The 20020-nt window shown below is 37.4% G+C and overlaps 1 protein-coding gene across 2 annotated transcripts in view; it reads left to right on the top strand.

Moving 5' to 3' along the window:
• LOC139976710 (uncharacterized) overlaps positions 1 to 20020 on the top strand; it is a 62451-nt gene that overhangs the window by 6041 nt on the left and 36390 nt on the right. For both annotated transcript variants that reach the window (XM_071985374.1, XM_071985376.1), the window contains exons 2-8: positions 4424 to 4492; positions 11102 to 11265; positions 13875 to 13974; positions 14961 to 15023; positions 15743 to 15804; positions 16725 to 16783; positions 17846 to 17928. In XM_071985374.1, coding sequence (XP_071841475.1) covers positions 4442 to 4492; positions 11102 to 11265; positions 13875 to 13974; positions 14961 to 15023; positions 15743 to 15804; positions 16725 to 16783; positions 17846 to 17928 — 582 coding nt within the window. In that variant the 5' untranslated portion in view covers positions 4424 to 4441. The remainder of the gene's footprint in view (positions 1 to 4423; positions 4493 to 11101; positions 11266 to 13874; positions 13975 to 14960; positions 15024 to 15742; positions 15805 to 16724; positions 16784 to 17845; positions 17929 to 20020) is intronic.

The raw sequence follows: 20020 nt of genomic DNA, 5'->3' as shown, positions 1-20020 counted from the left end.
GTAATCATAGTAATGTATAAATAAATGGCTGTTCCTTGAAAGACTCAGTGTCAGTGACATGGTAGTTTATCCCTAAGCTTAGTTTGTACAAGATATTATATTACAGCTTGCTCTAGGTTGTTTCAATGATCATGGCATTTCAAATGTCTTATTTCAATCTATTTTAAATTGAAAGGTTTTCTTTAATAGTATGTACAGTAATCTGATAATTTTTTTCAAATGGAAAAAAAGAATAAAGAAAGAAAAAAAAAAGGTTTCTGATCTGGAATCGGATTATTAAACAACTGAACAATGACGTTCAAACCCATAGCATCACAAGTACCAGAAAAGGAAATGTATTTCAAAGTTTCTTAGAATAGTAAAAAGAATTTAGATCTGAGGTGTTTTTTTTTCCCTATCTGAGTGACATTCAAGATATCCTGTTGGTGCAAGGTATTGTTAAAATTCTGTAATAAAGTTACTGTACAGTAAGATTGACTCATTGACCACAAGTTGTATCTTTGGTGTTGACAAAATGGGCAAGATTAGTTGTTGAATAAAAAATAAAGACAATTTCATGACCTATTCTATACCCTTTGGTGTCTGGAAATGTACATTGTTACCATGAAATGAAGAAAGATTAACAAGTCTTAAGTATTGAGTCAGTGGTTTTCAACTCAGTGTGATTGGCATTCTCCGCACAGGGGTGGGAGGGGGGAGAGGGGCACAGCGGGGGAGGGAGAAGGGACACAGCAGGTTTCTTTGGCCTAATATTAAAGTTGTGTACAGTACTGTATGTATATAGCCTGTGATCTTGTGAAGCTCTTAAAGTTGCAAATTAACAGCCAGGTTACAGATTGTTGGTTTGTCAGCGTTGCGGCTATTGAGTAAACAGAGTACAAAGGTTGAGTACGATTGGTAACATGTTAACAGTGAAATATTCATCAAAAACAAAACTGATATCAATGTAGGATCAGGATAAACAACTGATAATTCAGTGTATGTATATTATATACATATATTACTGCTATACTACAATAGAATAGAGGTGTGATCAATCAAGAACATTAAAAGCTTTATAGTACTTACATGGTATGTATATATGAGATTATTTTTCTGTAACATGGCACAAATAAATATTAAAACAAACAAACTGATTTTTAGAAGTTTAATGAATTCATAATGGTGGATGACGTTAGTCATTATCTTCATGTATGTATGCATTCATTGTTCTGATTGTGTAAGACTATTATAAGCGTACAAGTTCACAACTGATAGAGGAAAGTCAATGCTATTACTACGTATATACATGTATCCTGTAGTACTAGTCTACTGTACACTATCTCAATGGTATACAACACCCAACAACAGTCCTGTACAACACTGCAAGGGAAATAGGAATTATTATAAAATAACAGAGCCTATATGGATATATATTTCAGAAACTCTGAAGATGTCCAAAGATGGGGGTAGGTACGTAACCCTTGACCTGTCTAAGCCTAAATGGAAAACTTATGATATGTTTCAAAAACTTCCAGTGCTGCATTAACTACAACATGCTGATTTATGGGACACTCCCCACTAGTTCCGATCGATTCTGGACAACATTGATGATGTGTTTGCTCTAGAATAAACATATTTGTAAGTGAGTATAACGGTTGTACGCTCTTGTGACTAATGTTAATACTAAATACAATAACATATAAGTTTCAGTGTTTGGTTTCTTTAGGGCATGGTCATGCATGATTTACCATAGTGTATACAGTATATAGGTAATTCACCAGATGCTACCATTGTATTACTGTACAATGTAAGTACTGTATAAATATGAGTGGTTAGCAGAACTCTTTTATGTATCTTGATGACTATGCTGTAGTAGTCCTTGCACTATTGTTCTGATGTTTCTGACCCTGCAAGTCACTGTGGGTGTGTCAGTTAAATACAATGAAACTCTGTACACAGTAGTGCTGTGCCCATATCACCAATATCGTTTTTGGCCAACATGAGATATATATTCCACTTCGCTATCAGCCTGATAGCGATATTTTTAACAGCCAGAACAAAGTGTCTCGAAGCACTTAATGTCATGCATTAATACATAATACATGTGCATTAATACATGGATACATGCATTAATAACATAAAAGTATCAAAATTATAATCTGCTATCCTAAGTTATGGTTCGCTCACAAACAGTAACCACTTGTACCTGTATAACTCTCATTTGTGGAATCCTGTTAGTAAATTAGTAACAAAAGATAACACTAGCCCTTAACTCTTTTTAAATAAATATTTATATTCGCCAGCAAGTTGATACTGTATGCATGAAACTGTGGGCTTGCATTTTTTTTTTTTGTGGTAGAACACAAGCCTATCCTTCCTGTTACTTCTCTTGTTTGCTTCCTCTGTTTGACCAACTACTTTCAACACTTATGCTGCAAGTCTTGTACAAACTGTCGGCAAATGGAGCCACAAATTTCTTTGCAAAAATGTTATTTTTACAAGACGACATCTTGCACTGGATACAACTGATTTCACGTAGAGAAAAAATTAGCATGTCCTGGCTTAGACCCTTTTCCACCCCGTGTTTACCAGAACCATTTGCAAAAACATTTTATTCAAGTTTTAATTCCATAAAAAATTATATCCTACCATTAGCCGACTATCCAAACAATAAACCTTGTGTTTGCAATATTTCCAAAAGGGCTGTCAAAGCCAGAAGTATCGTTTTGTGACTGGACTGAGTTTGGTGTACTGTACTCTACCCTATGCAATTAATTTGATGTTTCATTAATTTACGAAGACTCTAATACAGTATTTCTATACAAACAAGTCACAAGTTGACTTTAAACCAGCACCAATAAAAAAATAAAAATTCATCATCTGGAGTGTTGCCATAGTGACACAAATTTATTGCAGTGACTTGACAGAATGATAGAAAGCATAAATTTTAGCAACACGAACATCTTTTTGGTTTTTATCGAAAGTAAAGTAAGTTCATTCTTTAAAACTTAAACTGTAACTTCTTTAATAACTATATGTAACAGGAAGCTACTTAGATTTGTGGTATTCTTTTCTTGGAATACTTTCATGAATAAAAAACTTTGATATTAATGTGACAGGACGGAAATGTGACAGGATGGAAATTGTTCACAATTGATTTACAGTATGTAATAACAGTGAACGTCAGTTTGATTAAAAACTGAAATAATTGCATTTAGACTTTGTCAAGCTCATTAATTTGAATGGTAAGATAATAGAACCTTACAAATAACCAGTGTTAGTTCCACATGGGTTATTACCAATATTGTTCCCCATTTACTATCACTGCCCACTTGCAGCGTTCCCCAGGCTAATCCGTGTTCCGTATTCAATGTCACGGATACCATTCAAAGTCTATGTATTTATGCACATGGTTAATGCAAGGGATTAGTAAATGCTGTACTGTATATACACCAACAGTATGACAGTAGAATACGGAAGAAACTAAATGAATGTAAATATCAATATTCAATAACTATAACTGATGTACAGTACCACATGGATGTGGGATTTTTCAGGCACCGTAGTTGTGTCATTACAAGAGGGGCAGGTGGAGTTAACCGGAGGACAAGATTCATGCAGCAGAGAGTCCTGTTGCTGTAATTTTGACAAGGGCGGATGAAAGAGGGGCAGGGCGGGCAAATGTAGGGGCAGGGTGGGACGCCCATGCAAAACAGGGAAGCTAGGCCACTGTCTTCATTTGAGCAAGTAGATCTTTTAAGCACTTGAATTTGTATTCAAGTGACCTCAAATTGTGAAACTCTAGGCCTGATTCAGTGTCTTTAGTTTGAGTACCGACTTTGATGTATTTTGTGAGAGTATACAGTACAGAAGTGTTATTACAACAGAAAGTTGAAAGTACTGTACTTACAGTACTAACACTTTAAGTGTAAAGAAGTCGGAGCATCCACACAATTTGCATGTGTTTAGCAATTTTACATACTTTGCATAATAGTTTCCTGTGCGATACTGGATAAATTATTTTCTGTGTCGTGACAAGATAGATATTATGGTGTACATGAAGCTTTCTAATTCAGGAATCAACTCTTACTGTACTGTAGGTACCGTACTATTTGATTCCATAGCCTGACTGTACGGTAGTAGCCTAGTGCTTGATACATACAGTACAGTATGTATGGGTTAGTGCTCCAAAGAACCACAGGATCGAATAAAAGATATGAAAATCAGAATTGTGGAAGGGTGGAAAATTTAAAAGACAGAAATGTGTCATACTGCACTCTTTGTATGTTTCTCCTAATTTACAATGTGCTCCTTTTAGTCAGAGATTTCAATAGGTTGGATCTCAAAGAGTCACTTGCAAATTTTAATTAATAATGTGAAATGAGGTGCATGTATGCTTGTCTTTGAAATTCATAAATGTATGTCTTACTTTGTCTTTCAGAAAAAATTGAGAAGCAATATGCAGGAAATACTCGCTGGCTTGGTTCCCGATGAAGAGAACTATGAAGAGGTGAAAGCAAAGTTTTAAAGTTTCTACCTATCTATGGCTTCTGCTTGATTGATGTGGCAGGAAGAAGAAGAAAGTGAAGATGTGCAAGTCTGTGTGGCAGTCTGTATGGTAGTCTGTGTGGCAGTCTGTGTGGCAGTCTATATGGCAGTCTGTGTGGCAGTCCGTGTGGCAGTCTGTGTGGCAGTCTGTATGGTAGTCTGTGTGGCAGTCTGTGTGGCAGTCTGTGTGATAGTCTGAGAGGCAGTCTGTACGGCAGTCTGTGTGGCAGTCTAAATGGCAGTCTGTGTGGCAGTCTGTGTGGCAGTCTGTGTGGCAGTCTGTGCACATGGCAGTCTGTGCACATGGCAGTCTGTGCACATGGCAGTCTGTGCACATGGCAGTCTGTGCACATGGCAGTCTTCACAGCAGTCCTACACACTTGATATTAAAGTATCAGCTTACCTGTCTACCCACAACCTTAGCACTCTTGTTAAACCGTGTCTAGAATGAACTGCTAACCTTTCAACCCTGTGCCCCCTCTATGGCCAGACCCCACCGGTCAATACCCTCCCTCTCATTCTACCACCCAAAGTGTCTACACTGTCTGGATTTAATTTCTACTAAATTCGATGGGAACAGTTTCCTAGAATCTTTGTTTGGTAATTGCTGGTAGGAGGAAAACTATTAACTCTTAGTGTAAAGGCCAGTAAGTATAAGATTTTGTCCAGGGAAGGATTTTGGGACTGTTTGTGGGGAGGGGTTCCCATCCTGTTTCTTCAGTTTGTGTGCTTGGGGTACAGATAGCAGTCCCGCGAACTACTAACACTAGTTTTCTGGCCCATTCCTCCATACATTGCATGTTATAGTACTATTGTGTTTATTGCATGTAGTTTTGTGTTCCCATGATTCATTTTCTATTAACCTGGTTCTACCTTAGTGTACTTTTAGCAAGTTGTTTTCTTTGATTCTCTCTTTCTCACTGGCCTTTTGTTGTTTCTTATTGTATTGTGCCAAGTTGTTGCTACTCTTGTATGCCAAGTTCTTCTAGCTTAGCCAAAGCATGTTGTTAAGGTGACTCTTCTTGTATTGTTGCAATTGTTACCTGTGTTGTTTGCAATTGTTATTTGCCTTAATTCTGGGTTCAGAAATGTCTTCCTGTAGTCAACTCAGTTTTGGAAGTTTTTGTTTTGTAGTTTTAAAAGTTTTGAAAAGTTTGGGAAGTTTTAACTGTAAGTATGTAGTTTTTCTAACCACTGGCACTTTTTTTATCAAATAGCTAAAACAGGGTTGCCAGCTTTTCTGAGACATAGCCGGCCAGTTGGCGGCCAATTCTGGGGTGAAAATACTCAAAATAAGAATTTGCTGTTATTTTATGACAATTGAACCTGTACACAGGTATGAGTAGGAATTGTATGGGTTCGTAATTTGTTGCAATTTGGAAGTCTCTTAGCTGAAGGTTATGGAGTGAAATGTGGTAAAAGCATTCCGATATTTTTACCGATGCATACTGTAGGCCTTTTAAAGCAACTGTGAGTTGGACTGAACAACTTGAATTGTTCGATATCAATGTTATTAGGGGACTTGAATAATTTTCAACTTGATAGGTTAAATCGGTAGGTCATTTAAACAAAACTGCTGTTTGGATGGACCTTTCATTTTCCTCTGGCCAATAAAATTTGAAAAATGGCCAAATCAGTATTCTTATGGCATTTAAATTGCTTAACTGGCAACCTTGGGCTAAAAGTGTGAAATTATACCCGGTACAGTAGGCCTGGAAGTTAACAATATTAAACCTATCAGTACAGATGTATGATAAAGATCTTTGTAAATGGTGACCTTTGAATGCACAGCAATCGGTTGTTGACAATGTAATTTGGTTGTAATTTGGTTGTAATTTGATGGCACAGGTCCAAAAACAAGCAGTGTGTTGAGAGTTCTCACTGACATTAAACACTATACTGTTGATTTGGTTGAGCATATTAAATTGTGTGATAAAGGTGTTTGTTCAAATACTGTATAAGAGTGTATTATGTGTTCAAATTTTGTGTGGCAGATTTTTTACTTTTGACAGCTCGCAATTTCATCTTGAATATGAAATACGATGGTTCCTGGGTAAAAAAAATGGACTGCTTACTGTGTTAAATGTGTCATCTAGTTTTGATCCAGTATGGTTTGTACAGTACAGTAATATATACGGGTGTTACACATAACGAATGACAATATGTTGTTCAAATAAAAAAATGCGTTGACTAAAACGAATGACAATAATGACAGCACAGACATTTGCTTCAACTGGATATCACAGTTCAGACTTCGTGGGTATCTTGATCAAGTAAAGTACGGACAAGATAAAAACGCACCTTATAGTAAGCGAAATTGTAAGTAATTTAAAAAGTAAATTTAACGTCATTTTTCCGATATTAATTGTTAGAAACTAACAATACTATAATCTTCAAACGGCTTCAGTTATCTTTCTATATAAATCTACAGAGGTAAAAAGCTCAGCATTCTCACACAAAATCTTTCCCTGTGGTTTTTTATCTGTAAATTACACCAAAATCCTACAACCACGTAACACGCGATTTTCCTCAAATCATTTTTGCGCAGAAAACTAATAACCGCATTTACTCCACTCCGTTAATCATTCTATCTCCACTCAATACTGTCTATCTCCACTCAACACTGTCTATCTCCACTCAACACTGTCCTTCGTTGTCATTCGTTGTCATTCGCTGTCATTCCCTGTCATTTGCTGTCATTCGCTGTCATTCTCAAATGACAATTTACCCTGTACAAAGTCAATTGTCATTCGGTCATTCGCTGTCATTCGTTTTAGTTTGTCCCATATATACTGTAGTAAGGCATGGACTGCTTACTGTGTTAAATGTGTGATCTAGTTGTGATCCAGTATAGCTTGTACAGTACAGTAATTTATACTGTAGTAAGGCATGGACTGCTTACTTGTGTTATATGTGTCATCCAGTTATGATCCAATGTAGTACAGTAGCTTGTACAGTACAGTAATTTATACTGTAGTAAGGCATGGACTGCTAACTGTGTTAAATGTGTGATCTAGTTGTGATCCAGTATAGTTTGTACAGCACAGTAATTTATACTGTAGTAAGTCATGGACTGCTTACTGTGTTAAATGTGTCATTTACTGTAGTTGTGATCCAGTATAGTTTGTACAATACAGTAATTTATACTGTAGTAAGGCATGGACTGCTAACATTGAAGCTGTTTTTTATTCTGGTTCCAATTCAGTTCATTTTATGGAATATATTTTTCTTTCACTTCCTACTATCCTATGCTAGTTCATTAACTAATGTATTCATTTGGGATTATTGGTGTGGAAACTGTCGCAGCGCCCTTACAAAGTACTTGAAAACTAAAACCCCCAAACTACGGTATATATGTTGAGGAAGTAGATGCCCAACCTGTGTTGCATCTGATGTGACAATAATAAGGAAAGAGATAGACTTAAGGATCCAAATGTTTTGTTCAATCTTCAGTTGCTTCTACCATCCGTCACCCAATGTAACAGTATATTGGGCCAGAAAATGCCTACATAACTCAAGAAATTCAAAGTAAAATGCTGGGTGCGGGGGTGGGTGGGGGGGGAAGGAGGTGATTGGCGCGATGTTGGTGTAGCACTTTTGGAAATTAAAGCAGCTTGCCACAGTGGTACTCTCATTCTTCAGACAGGTTCTTGCTGCAGACTAGGCCTACAGTACAACTACATATCTAACCTAATGTCCAGCAAACAGTTTGGTTTCGACCAGGTCATAGCACAGCAAATCTTCTCACCGTAATGTCTCAGACTTGGAACAACTTCCTGGCCATTGGCCAAGACGTATGTGTAGTATGTGTGTGGCACAACAGACTCCTAGCCAAATACAGCTCTAAAGGAGTTTCTGGTAAAATGCATAAATGGTTACAGAGTTATTTAAACTGCATACATGGCTGCAGAGTTATTTAATATCTAACAATTCCACTCAAGTAGTCCTGTCTGGTGAATCTTCAGCAGCATCTGGCATCAATCATGCTTCCGTACTACAAAGCAGCTCAATACTCTGGTCCACTGTTGTTCTATACTGTATCAATGACCTGTTTGATATCTGTGAGAATGACCTGTACTGATATGGCGATGATTATGACACTCCTACTGTATACACCCATTAGTTCTCCCAGCCAAAGGAAGGATGTGACATCTAGTTTAAGTCAGGATCTGGACAGGATGAATATCTGGGAAGATTAATGGGAGGTCACAGTTGAACCATCTATGATCTTAGGCAATGTTAAGGAAGAGGACTCCATTCGTGACAAAAAATTTAGTTGATACCTTTCCTGTTGGCAACAAAAGATGAGACAAAGCACATCCCTAAAATCTCTAGTGGGCTGGAAAGAAGATAGTAATAAAAATAAAAATTAATAAATTAAATTCTGAATGGAGAGCCACTGTCTTCAAGGGACAAGTCTGCAGTGTGATGGCTTGACTTCTTTGTGCTGGATGACTGCCTCCCCATGGATGACTCTTAGGCAACTTGTGTCCAGTGGCGGAGCGTCCATACAGTAAGGGGGCGCATGCCCCCCCCCCCTGACGGACTCAAATAAACTGCTGGCGCCCTTTTCAGCTTTTTGCCACTTTTAACTTAGTCTCGATTATTGACTTTTTTCTTGCGCCCTCATCTACCTGTTGACATTTGTCCCATTATCTGCAAATTACTGTAGCAAGGCTGCCCATCTCTAGCAGTGAACAACGTTAAACAGAATTTTCACTAGTCACAACAGTTACAGCATATATATGCAAGAGCATTGATCATGCAACAAAGTGAACATTGCTTTCAATGCTACAAAAAAATTGTTCAAGGGCAATTGACCATAACACATATAGATAGCACTGACTGACAGGCGTTATTTGGAAGGTCATTTAAACTGGGTTTTGTTGTATGGAAACAATACTGTTTTGTACTACTTAAAATATACAGGAGTAGTACCTTGTAAAGTGTGGAAAAGACATAGAATATAGTGGGTACAGTATGGTTTAATTTGATCTTATTGGAAATTTCATATGTCACAGTGTCCTTTTGTTTACTACACGTCCTGTTTGCATTGAGATTGTTGATTTGCTGTTCAAACCTACTTTTGAAGAAAAAAAATCAAGTTAGTGATTGGAAATTATGGTCAATAATTGTTTACACAGCTGTTCAACTTGTTAGGCATGCAACAGTGTAGTAGCCAGCACTACAGAATGGTCCAATATAGTGCTTGACCTCTATAATATAAACTGAGTAAAGAATTCATTGCTCTTTGGCCTTCTCGCTTATATAATTAGTACAGTGTCGGTTGTTTAAAGGCATTGAAGTCTCGCCCCAAACCTCGTGCTGTGCTCTGAAAAAGTTAACTTTCTTGCTTTCTTGCTCTAACTTGCTTGCAAGTGAAGTTTTTCTCTTGTCGCTACAAAATGCAGACAGTAATGACACGTGATACCTTGTTATCTTTAGCTGGACCTGAGATGTCCATCGCTGTATCGTTTGTACAATGTGCTGTGGGTATTGCCCGCAGCTGTATGTACTGACTGTACACTTGTGTCTAATTACTGACGGTGGCAAGCTGTGTGTATTTTTTGGGATCGATGGTGGTGTCTTACACTTCTGTTACACCTCATTCGAACCGAGTCAGATTACCCATTTCTTTTTGTGGGAGTCTTCACACCTTTTAAAATACACAGTACTCACACAGTAGACCCTTCATCCACCTTTAACCTTATCTTGTGTATGTAGTATTGTACAGTGCAGTGTCCATATTTTCTTTCGTAGGAATTTGTGATACCTCACGTGACATAACCACAGTTTATAATCACACTGGTCTCAGTCTTGATGTAAAGAGGTTGGGTTTGATAGTGGATCGAGTTGTTTGGTTTTTTGTATCTCGTTGTGTGACTTTCCTTAAAATGTACTAGATTTACTGAGTTGCAAGATCTGTAGTACTTATACTTATACTGTACTGTAAGCATGCTTTGGAAGCACATGTGACCATTCACACACAGTATACAGCACTGGACTACACAGTGGTGAATATGGTATTAAAGACTCGCCCCAAACCGCGTGCCGAGCTCTGAAAAAGTTAACTTTCCGTTGCTTGCAAGTGACATTTTGTTCGTGTTGCTACAAAATGTAGACAGTACAGTAATGAAACGAGATACCTTGTTATCTTTAGCTGGACCTGTATCGTATGTACCCTGCCTACTGTGGGTATTGACCGCAGCTTTATGTACTGACTGTACACTAGTGTCTAATTACCGATGGTAGCAAGGTGTGTGTGTGTATTTGCTGGGATCGATGGTGGTGTCTAACACTTCTTTTACACCTGTCATTCAAAACTAGGTCAGATTACCAGCATTCGACGTTTCTTTTTGAGCGAGTCTTCGCACCCTTTAAGGCAAAACTTACAGAGTTGTGGTACCCCAAGTTCATACTGTAGTTGTCGTAAATCTTGTACACATGTGTATCCACCCACCATGAACAGCATCACAAATGTGATAATTTGTAACTGTACATTTAAAATACTGTGCACATACTCATCATAAACACTTACTCATTGAAATTTCCTCTGTTCCTTTGTTTACAGATGTCAGGTCTGGTCAAGAAGCTTGGACTAAAAGCTATAGATGAAAATGAAAGGGACAGTTTATTCTACAAAATCAAAATCCAGTTTTACGGTCCTTTTCTCTTTAATCGAACATTCCTTGAGAAGTACTGGCATGATGCAACCAAGGCTAAACTGATCACCAGGTACAGTACTTACTCATGCTCTTTCTAGATTTATACTATATGTCAGTGCAGAACTTAGTGACCAGAGCCTACAGGCCCAACTGTGGTACAGTATGTGAATCATCATACATGTATGTGCAGCTGGTTGGATTTGAGTACACCAACATAGGTTATCATACACATTAGTAGATCTTGAGAGCGTTGTGGCCAATTGGCTAAGGCGTCGAACTCGTGATCCAAGGATTGCTGGTTCGATTCCTGCCTAGTTCATTACGTTGTGTCCTTGGGCAAGATGCTTTATCTCGCTTGCCTCTCTCCACCCAGGGGTTAAATGGGTACCTGTGAGCTGGAGGGATTGTCTCTGGGACAGGTTATCATAATTTACCCCGGGTAATATAACGTCTGTAAAGAGCTTTGAGACCTATCGCTGGTATAAAGCGCTACTGTATATAAAAAGCAAATATTATTATATTATTATTATCTTGCTTTGGTACGAGTACCCGTGGGAGCACAAGGTTCAAAGGACTTATACTGAGTACTCATAGTAATCTTGCGCTAATTTCGATACGCTACTACGAGATTTCTAAAACAGTGAATTATGAGTACAAATCCATCAGGGCAGATACGAGGGTGGCCAACTATGCTTAGATATGAGTACCAGGACAGAGTCACTTCTGTGCAGGGCTGTCACTTCTAAGAGACTGATACGTACCTGTAATTAAAAATAATAGAATTAATTAATTTATTAATTAATGTTATAGAATATTGTACTGAAGCTTTGTTGGTACTGTACTTTGCTGTACTCAATAGTGATCATGCAAACTGGTAGCCAGGTGTCCAGGAGGCTGACATTAAAAATGTACTGCCCAATGCCTTGTGGTTGTTTACTCGGTCTGGGGATTTGTAACAGAATGATTATGTACGCATTTCAAACACATCGTGTGCCATCTTTGGTTACATTTTATGCAAGGATATGAAAGAGAGAAATGATGCATACATGTCTATTTTTCCATCTGGGGTTAAATTAATTGGGATTTGATGATATTCTGTTCCTTCTTTGTGGCAGTCTTACCAGTTCGATTATTTTGATGCAAATATGTGGCCGCATTAATTCTGGTAAAGACTTGTACATTGTTTCAGTACAGCCAAAGATGACCTTTGTACTTTCAGCAGCGTGAACAAAAGAAAAGCAAATCTTAGTAAACAAAGAAGACCTCTCTTTGTTGGGTTGCAAATTCAAAGTCAAACAGTACATGAAATTTGTAGACGAAAATGTGTTGTTAGATTAAATATTTAACTCAGTTGAAATGAATCATAAATTTATGGTTTTAGCCGCATACTGTACGGTAGATACAGTACTGTATCTTGTGTTGTGTGTTTAAATGTTAAACTCAGTCTTAATAAATAATTTATGGTTTTAGCTGCATACTGTACGGTAGATATCTTTGTTAGACTGAGGTGTCAGGGTATAATTTAGAGAACAGTATTGAAAATTCTCTTTAGCAGTTTCAAGGCTCTGTATTTTTGACTGTGATAAAATATGGTGGTCCCTGTGTGCAAAACTTGCTACATACATCAAAGCACTTGCATAATATATTACAGTGCAATATCAGCTATATGACTTAAATGTCTACTGCCAGCAAAGTGCAAGGGCTTATTTTTCTATTTTCTAGCGGCAAACAGAGAATACCCTGGGCGTAGAGCCGTTTAATAGCCTGGGTTTCAATGCTTGTTATCTTCATCTTTGGCCTGAACTTCAGAGTGGAGTTGAATGTAAAGTTCACTACATGACATGTTGTCAGCCTATTAATGTACAGTATGCAGGGATGTAAGTCTTCCGTATTTTTACGGAAATCTGTTTTTTTTTTTGAATTCCAATAAAGTTCCGTACGAATATCAAAGACCCAACGCAGCAAAATGCCTGGCCCGTTGCAGCAAGCTAACTTCAAATTTTCACTCATCGATCAACCAAAGTACCATTCACACGTCGCATTGCACTGTACAACATTGTGCCATGTGAACATCGTTGCGTACGTGTGAACTTCAAGTAGCCATAGCTCATTTCTGTCATTGAAAAACCTTTCCTCATTCACGTTGATTGAACTGCTAGTTAATATCTTCGTAACTGCTGGTGCTGGATATAAGTTTCGGAATTAACGCTTGTGATATTTGTGAGCGGCGGAAATCTAAGGGATACGCATATGAAAGTCGATATTTGTGATCGCATTCGAATGTGAGACTGTTTTTTATTCCGGAGTTCGCTGCGACGTATTCGTAACTTTGAGCTAGCCTAACATAAAGATAGTGTGTTAGTAGTAAGAACTAGGAGTAGGATGTGTTAGCGCTAATACTTCTGAGCTAGCCTAACATAACGATAGTGTGTAAGTAGTCAGAGCTAGGAGTAGGATGTGTTAGGACGGCATTCACCCGAGGTCTCCGAATAGTTTTCCGGTTTTTTTTTTTGGCTACACTTACATCCCTGAGTATGTATTCTTCCAATATTGTGGTACAGTGATGGGATGAAATCATACATTTTAATTTTAACTGTACTCTTTGTATATATTTTAGAACCAGTTTTATCCACACAGTGTGCTTTCAAACACTTTCTTTTTTCCTTTTCTTCTGCACAGTACTGATCTAAAGCCATCTGTAAGTCGAAAATTTGTGACCCAGTTGGCATTATTAGAGAAAACCTTCAAAAAAGTTTGTGAAGCATTTCAAGAGGTACAGGTAAGTGAATCACATTCAGGCCAACTGGCATTAAAAATCTTCTCTGGTTAGGACAGGACACAGTATACTCTATAGTACTACCATCATTGTATCATATCATTGAACAAACCATACAGTTATCTGTGTATTATGTATATTACAATATAAAACTATAGTATGGGTGGATATCTCATCAAGTTTCTTACTGTATATCAGGTGATAACTATTGGTGGATTTCTCATCAAGTTTCTTACTGTTTATCCGGTGATAACTATTTGTGGATATCTCATCAAGTTTCTTACTGTTAGTCTGGTGATAACTATTGGTGAATATCTCATCAAGTTTCTTACTGTGTATCTAGTGAATGATTATGAGTGCAATAGTGCAAATATTTCCTGAGTTGAAAGATGGAATGTTCCATTCAACGTGGCGCAGCCGAGTTGAATGGAACAACTTTCCACTTTCAACGAATGAAATATTTGCACTATTGCACGAATGGAAACCATTCATTATTTGTTTTGTACAACACCTTCAAATTTGGATATAATTGGATGTAAAATGCACTCATGCAACCGATTGTTTTGAACAGACAGGTTTCTCTGCTCTCTTACCATTGAAAAAAGAGCTATCAAATAAGTATAACCCATGGTTCTATTTCATAGAGTGCAATAGAGTGGATTTTGCATGCAATCGACGAGCAATTGACCAATCAAATGGCCGGAATATAATTAGGTGTTGTATAATGGTGGATATCTCATCAAGTTTCTTACTGTAAGTCTGGTGATAACTATAAGTGGATATCTCATCAAGTTTCTTACTGTAAGTCCGGCAATAACTATTGGTGAATATCTCATCAAGTTTCTTCCTGTAAGTCCGGTGATAACTATTGGTGGATATCTCATTAAGTTTCTTACTGTTTATCCTGTGATAATGCTATAAAGTAGGATTTTGCAGTACTTACATGAGCACTATAACGTACACAACATTTGTTTTTCTGTTTTTCACAGTTTTATGAAAAGTGGACTTCTGATGTTACCGCTCTTCTTCATATTACAAGTGAGGTTTGTCAGGTGAGTCAGTTGACGTCATTGCTACTCTAAGTACTTTGTGCTCTTAAATAACTCCAGTAATTCTTACTTAATTGTCCTCATCATTACTATTGTTACAGTACCACTATCATGTCTTTGTCTTTGCTGTTATCATTACTCTTATTTTTCCACTTATGAAGTACTCGATACAAATCAAAGTATGTTTGCAAGCTCTTAACAGGAAAGGAATAAAGAGAAACAACATAGTGCATACAAGCATTAGAAGTAACAGATGCATACATTCTGTTCTGTGTGTCTTTTGACTGCTCAGTACAAACTTGAAAGGAAGTAATAGTGCAGATAGATTCATGTGAAAGATTCTTGCACATGTCATGTGCACCTTACTGTAAGATTTTTTTAATATGAGGATACTGAATCGATTGTAATGTTAAGTTTAAAACTGGCAGGGGCCTAATACAATCCTTGTTTCCATGTATTGTAAGCTTACCATTGAAATATTAGCTTATAAATAATTGCATTAATTTGTCTTTTTGTCTGTCTGTCTGTCAGTCAATCAGTTAGATCTGTAATTATCTGCATATTTGCTAATAGTTTGAAGGTGTTTTAGATGGTTTAATGTTCTCTTAAGTGTTGTTGTAGCAATCTTATTTACAGTGTATGGTGTGTTTATAGACAGACAAGAGACTACACTGTACTCAGGAAACACCAGTAAGAGTCTTAAATTTGTCTTTCTGTTTTAGTTTACAAGTGTGGACAATGCGGTCCTGGAGGCGAGTAAAATTGGCTTCTTTGAAGAACTGAGGTAAGATTCTCTCGGACAAGATATGGTTGCAATAGTGAATCATTATGCGTTGAAGAATGATTTTAAGTCCCGTAGCGAAGGGTTGTTAGCATTTGCCTCAGATCGGAGCTCTGCATTTTGAGTTGATTTCGTCACAGTCTTCTATCGTTGTATCCTTGTATCGTTGTATCGCACAGTTAAAGGACAGATAAGTTACAGTAGGGTAATCTGATGATATTACTCCCGTAGACAAGAATCCCATGGTCGTATAATATTCCTATAATTTGTATAACATAAAACTGTTTACAGAATGTAACCAGTCTTAGAGAATCGTATTAATTTGCATCAAATCGTAGCAAATCGATGACATTTGTTTCCTAGAAATTTCTAAGGAAGCTAAACCAAGATATCACTGTACCCTAAATATATGGTATGTTAATTCAGTCCATCAAGACTGCAGCTGGAATGATGAAAAAATGAAGGAGAAATTGGAGAGCTTTGCAAACAGAGTAAGGCTATTACAATAACTTGTTGATGCATCATCCACTTTATATTGTTTATATATTGTATTTTAAATGGACATGTTTCTCAGTTATCTCTTCAATAAGTTTACTTTATTACTTCAAATTCTGATGTGTCTTAAGAAATGAGACTCTTATTAAGTGCTCATGAATATTCATAGCTTACTCCTACAGTGCAGCCAGTTGAGACAATTTCTTAATGCTAATACCACTCTAAACTGTACTCCAATATTGTGCTTCAAAGCACTGTTGTTGACAGTACAAACAGTTCCTAACCTTGATCTGATAGAAACATGATATTCATACTGCTCGTACTGACAATACGAGTGCTCTGAGTACAATATTTTGTGATGTTTTGATTTCATTCTAATACCAAAACTTAGGAAAGACAATTTTGTATTTTGTATTTTTTTTTTCCAGAAACTCTTTGGACAATCATGAACACTGTTCTTTTATTCTCCTTTACTGTTTAAAACATTGTAAGTACACTGTACCTCGACAGCTTACAGTTTGTGTGTATACATGTACATTTACATAATATATACATAATACATAATATGATAAAAGGGTCTGATATCTAGTCACTTTCCTTGCACACTTCATTCAATGTAAATTTCTGCCTCTGTTGGACCTTGTTCAGGGTGTATCAAAGTCCAAGGAACACACAATATTGCAAAAAAACAGAATATGAGGCAATTTGTTATGATTCCCGTCAGGCTGCTTGATGTAAATTGAAGGCACTTAAATATATGCAAAGTACACTGTAGAGGTTGCCATCCCCTTGGTTTCTTTATGTAGGCTATATCATACCACTAGAATAATTAGTTTGAAAAAATTGTTGTTCACCACATATTGACTTTAAATATTAAAACACATATTCAGTAAAAATGGTTTAAAAGCATCGTTTAGGCTGCCGATATGCAGAGCAGTATTGATCATGGGCAGTAATACGTTGTGATGATGTTGAAAGTTTCAATCATGTTTGGTGTTCTTTCTTATTTCTTTTTCTTGATATAAACTGTCATTCTGCCAGATGTGATCATGTGAGTGGGTCTTTAAGTCTTCTTGCATTAAAGAACAAAGCTCATTTTTATTGATGAGTTTAACTGTCATATTAAAGTATTGATCATAAATGAGACTACACTTTGGGGCAAACTTTGACCGGCACAAATAATTGCTTTCATTGTGAGCTGGAGTATCCCAGATTTGCATAATAACCCAGTCCTTAAGTGCTAGACATAGCTATCACGGTGAATTGGAATTTCCCAGACCTACCAATCGTTTGAATCCCATCCTGGGCAAACGTTGGTATTTTCAATCGTTGATTTACATTAGAAAATATTACTCTTTCCAGTACAGAATGTACTAAAGCTTATTTGTTTATGTTTGAAATATGTCATTCTTAATTGAGAGTAGACAACAACATACTCAGCACTTACAGTAAGCAGTGTACCTTTTTCTCATATTTTCTGCAGGGAATGCTGCTTTAAACAAACTCAGTAGTAATGGTGTTGATCTCTCTTCTTATTCTTTGTTTACAGTCTTGCATCTCCTTAACCAGGTAGTTATGCAGTCAGACGAACTACTCAAGCCCTTGCAAAAGATTTCTAATGATGCTGAGAAGGTGAGTGACTACACCCTCCACCCTTTCCTTTATCAACCCTCAACTACAAAGTTTCTGCTACTAGTATTTTAAAGCTTCATTTATTGCTTTATTTTGCTAGTCTCATGTCAAATTGCCACTTGGAAGACTTGCCACTTAGAAGTAGAATCCACCTCTGGATGAATATGAGACTAGGAGTACTCTTAGTACTAGGAGTACTTACAAGTACTAGGAGTACTTACAAGTACTAGGAGTACTTACAAGTACTAGGAGTACTTACAAGTACTAGGAGTACTACAAGTATTATATAATTGGAAGAAAAAAGTGAGAGATGGATTAAGCAGCTGTTACTTCAATCCTAGTAGATTACTGTAACATTAACAGAAACAGGTGTGCGTGTAGGCTCCTAGTTTACATTTGAAACACATGTTAGTAAACCTTGCAAGTGTAAAGAGTCTACAGAAAAAAGCTCCACACAAGAAATCTTTCAAGTGAAGCTTATTACAGGGATGTAAGTCTTCCGTATTTTTACGGAAATCCGGTTTTTTTTAACAGGGATGTAAGTCTTCCGTATTTTTACGGAAATCCGTTTTTTTTTTAAATTCCAATAAAGTTCCACAAAATTGTTCGAATATCAAAGACACAACGCGGCAAAAATGCCTGGCCCGTTGCAGCAAGCTAACTTCAATTTTCACTCATCGATCAATCAAAATACCATTTCCTGTTTCGCATCATCGCATTGCACTGTACAACATTGTGCCATGTGAATATCGTTGCGTACGTGCGAACTTCAAATCGCCATAGCTCATTTCTGTCGTTGAAAAACCTTGCCTCATTCACGTTGATTGGACTGCTAATTAATATCTTCGTAACTGCTGGTGCTCGACATAAGTTTCGGAATTAACGCTTGTGATATTTGTGAGCGGCGGAAATCTACGGGATACGCATATGAAAGTCGATATTTGTGATCGCATTCGAATGTGAGACTGTTTTTTATTCCGTAGTTTGCTGCGACGTATTCGTAACTTTGAGCTAGCCTAACATAACGATAGTGTGTAAGTAGTAAGAACTAGGGGTAAGATGTGTTAGCGCTAATACTTCTGAGCTAGCCTAACATAACGATAGTGTGTAAGTAGTCAGAGCTAGGAGTAGGATGTGTTAGGACGGCATTCACCCGGGGTCTCCGAATAGTTTTCCGGGTTTTTTTGTGGCTGCACTTACATCCCTGTTATTAAAGCATTGCGGATCGTCTCTTACAGTTGTCACGTATAGATTTTTGTAATCCAGTTACGATTGGTTAATTTTGGAAACTTTCGGCGATTGAACTTACAATTGAATGTGCATAGGCCAAGGCCTATAGCCTACGCATACAGTAGCACACGTAAGTAGCCTATATTCTGCTTGAAAGTGCAAAGACACCCGGAAGAAAATTGATCCGTACGAAAACAGTTTAAAGGGAAAGCTTGTAAAATACTTTGTGGATTGTTTTGGTGATGGTCCGTTACAGTTGTCACATAGACCCAGGCCTAAATATGTTTGGCATTGTGAACCAACTATGATAATACAGTACCGCTTTTAAGTAAATTGGAAGAGATTAGCGCGATTCAGCGCAAAACGCAGCTTAACTGTACTTAACCGCGCTCCAAATAAAGGAACGCGATTTCCCCGCGTTCCAAACAAAGGAACGCGAATTCCCCTCGCTCGCTATTCACCACCGACACAATGGGAGTGAACCGATCGATACAACGCTATTCATAGCGTGGAGGTAGTGTAAACCTATCATAATTTGCATATTACACCAAAAGTTATAACTTGGCGTCCAGATGGCGGGAAAATGTACAATCATGTACAATTTGTTGTGTCGTTCCCATGGTGCAATGAACTTGGGCAAGTTGCCAAGTTCGAATGTCGATGACCTACTTATGTTCCGTGACCAATGTCAATGGGAATTCTGTGTGTAAAAACTCGGGTTTTCCACGTGCAATATATATAGAAGTTTTACGTAAGCGGAACGAATTCGGGGCGGCTCGTTGATTGTGAGGAAGCACTTATCTAATCATCAATTTTTGTGAAAAATATCGTACGTTTTTCAGAAAATGTACAATCATGTACA

Source organism: Apostichopus japonicus, chromosome 12 (assembly GCF_037975245.1).
Source record: "Apostichopus japonicus isolate 1M-3 chromosome 12, ASM3797524v1, whole genome shotgun sequence".
Lineage (NCBI taxonomy): Eukaryota > Metazoa > Echinodermata > Holothuroidea > Aspidochirotida > Stichopodidae > Apostichopus > Apostichopus japonicus.
The sequence above is the reverse complement of the archived record's forward strand: the minus strand, read 5'-3'. Positions and strand labels throughout refer to the sequence as shown.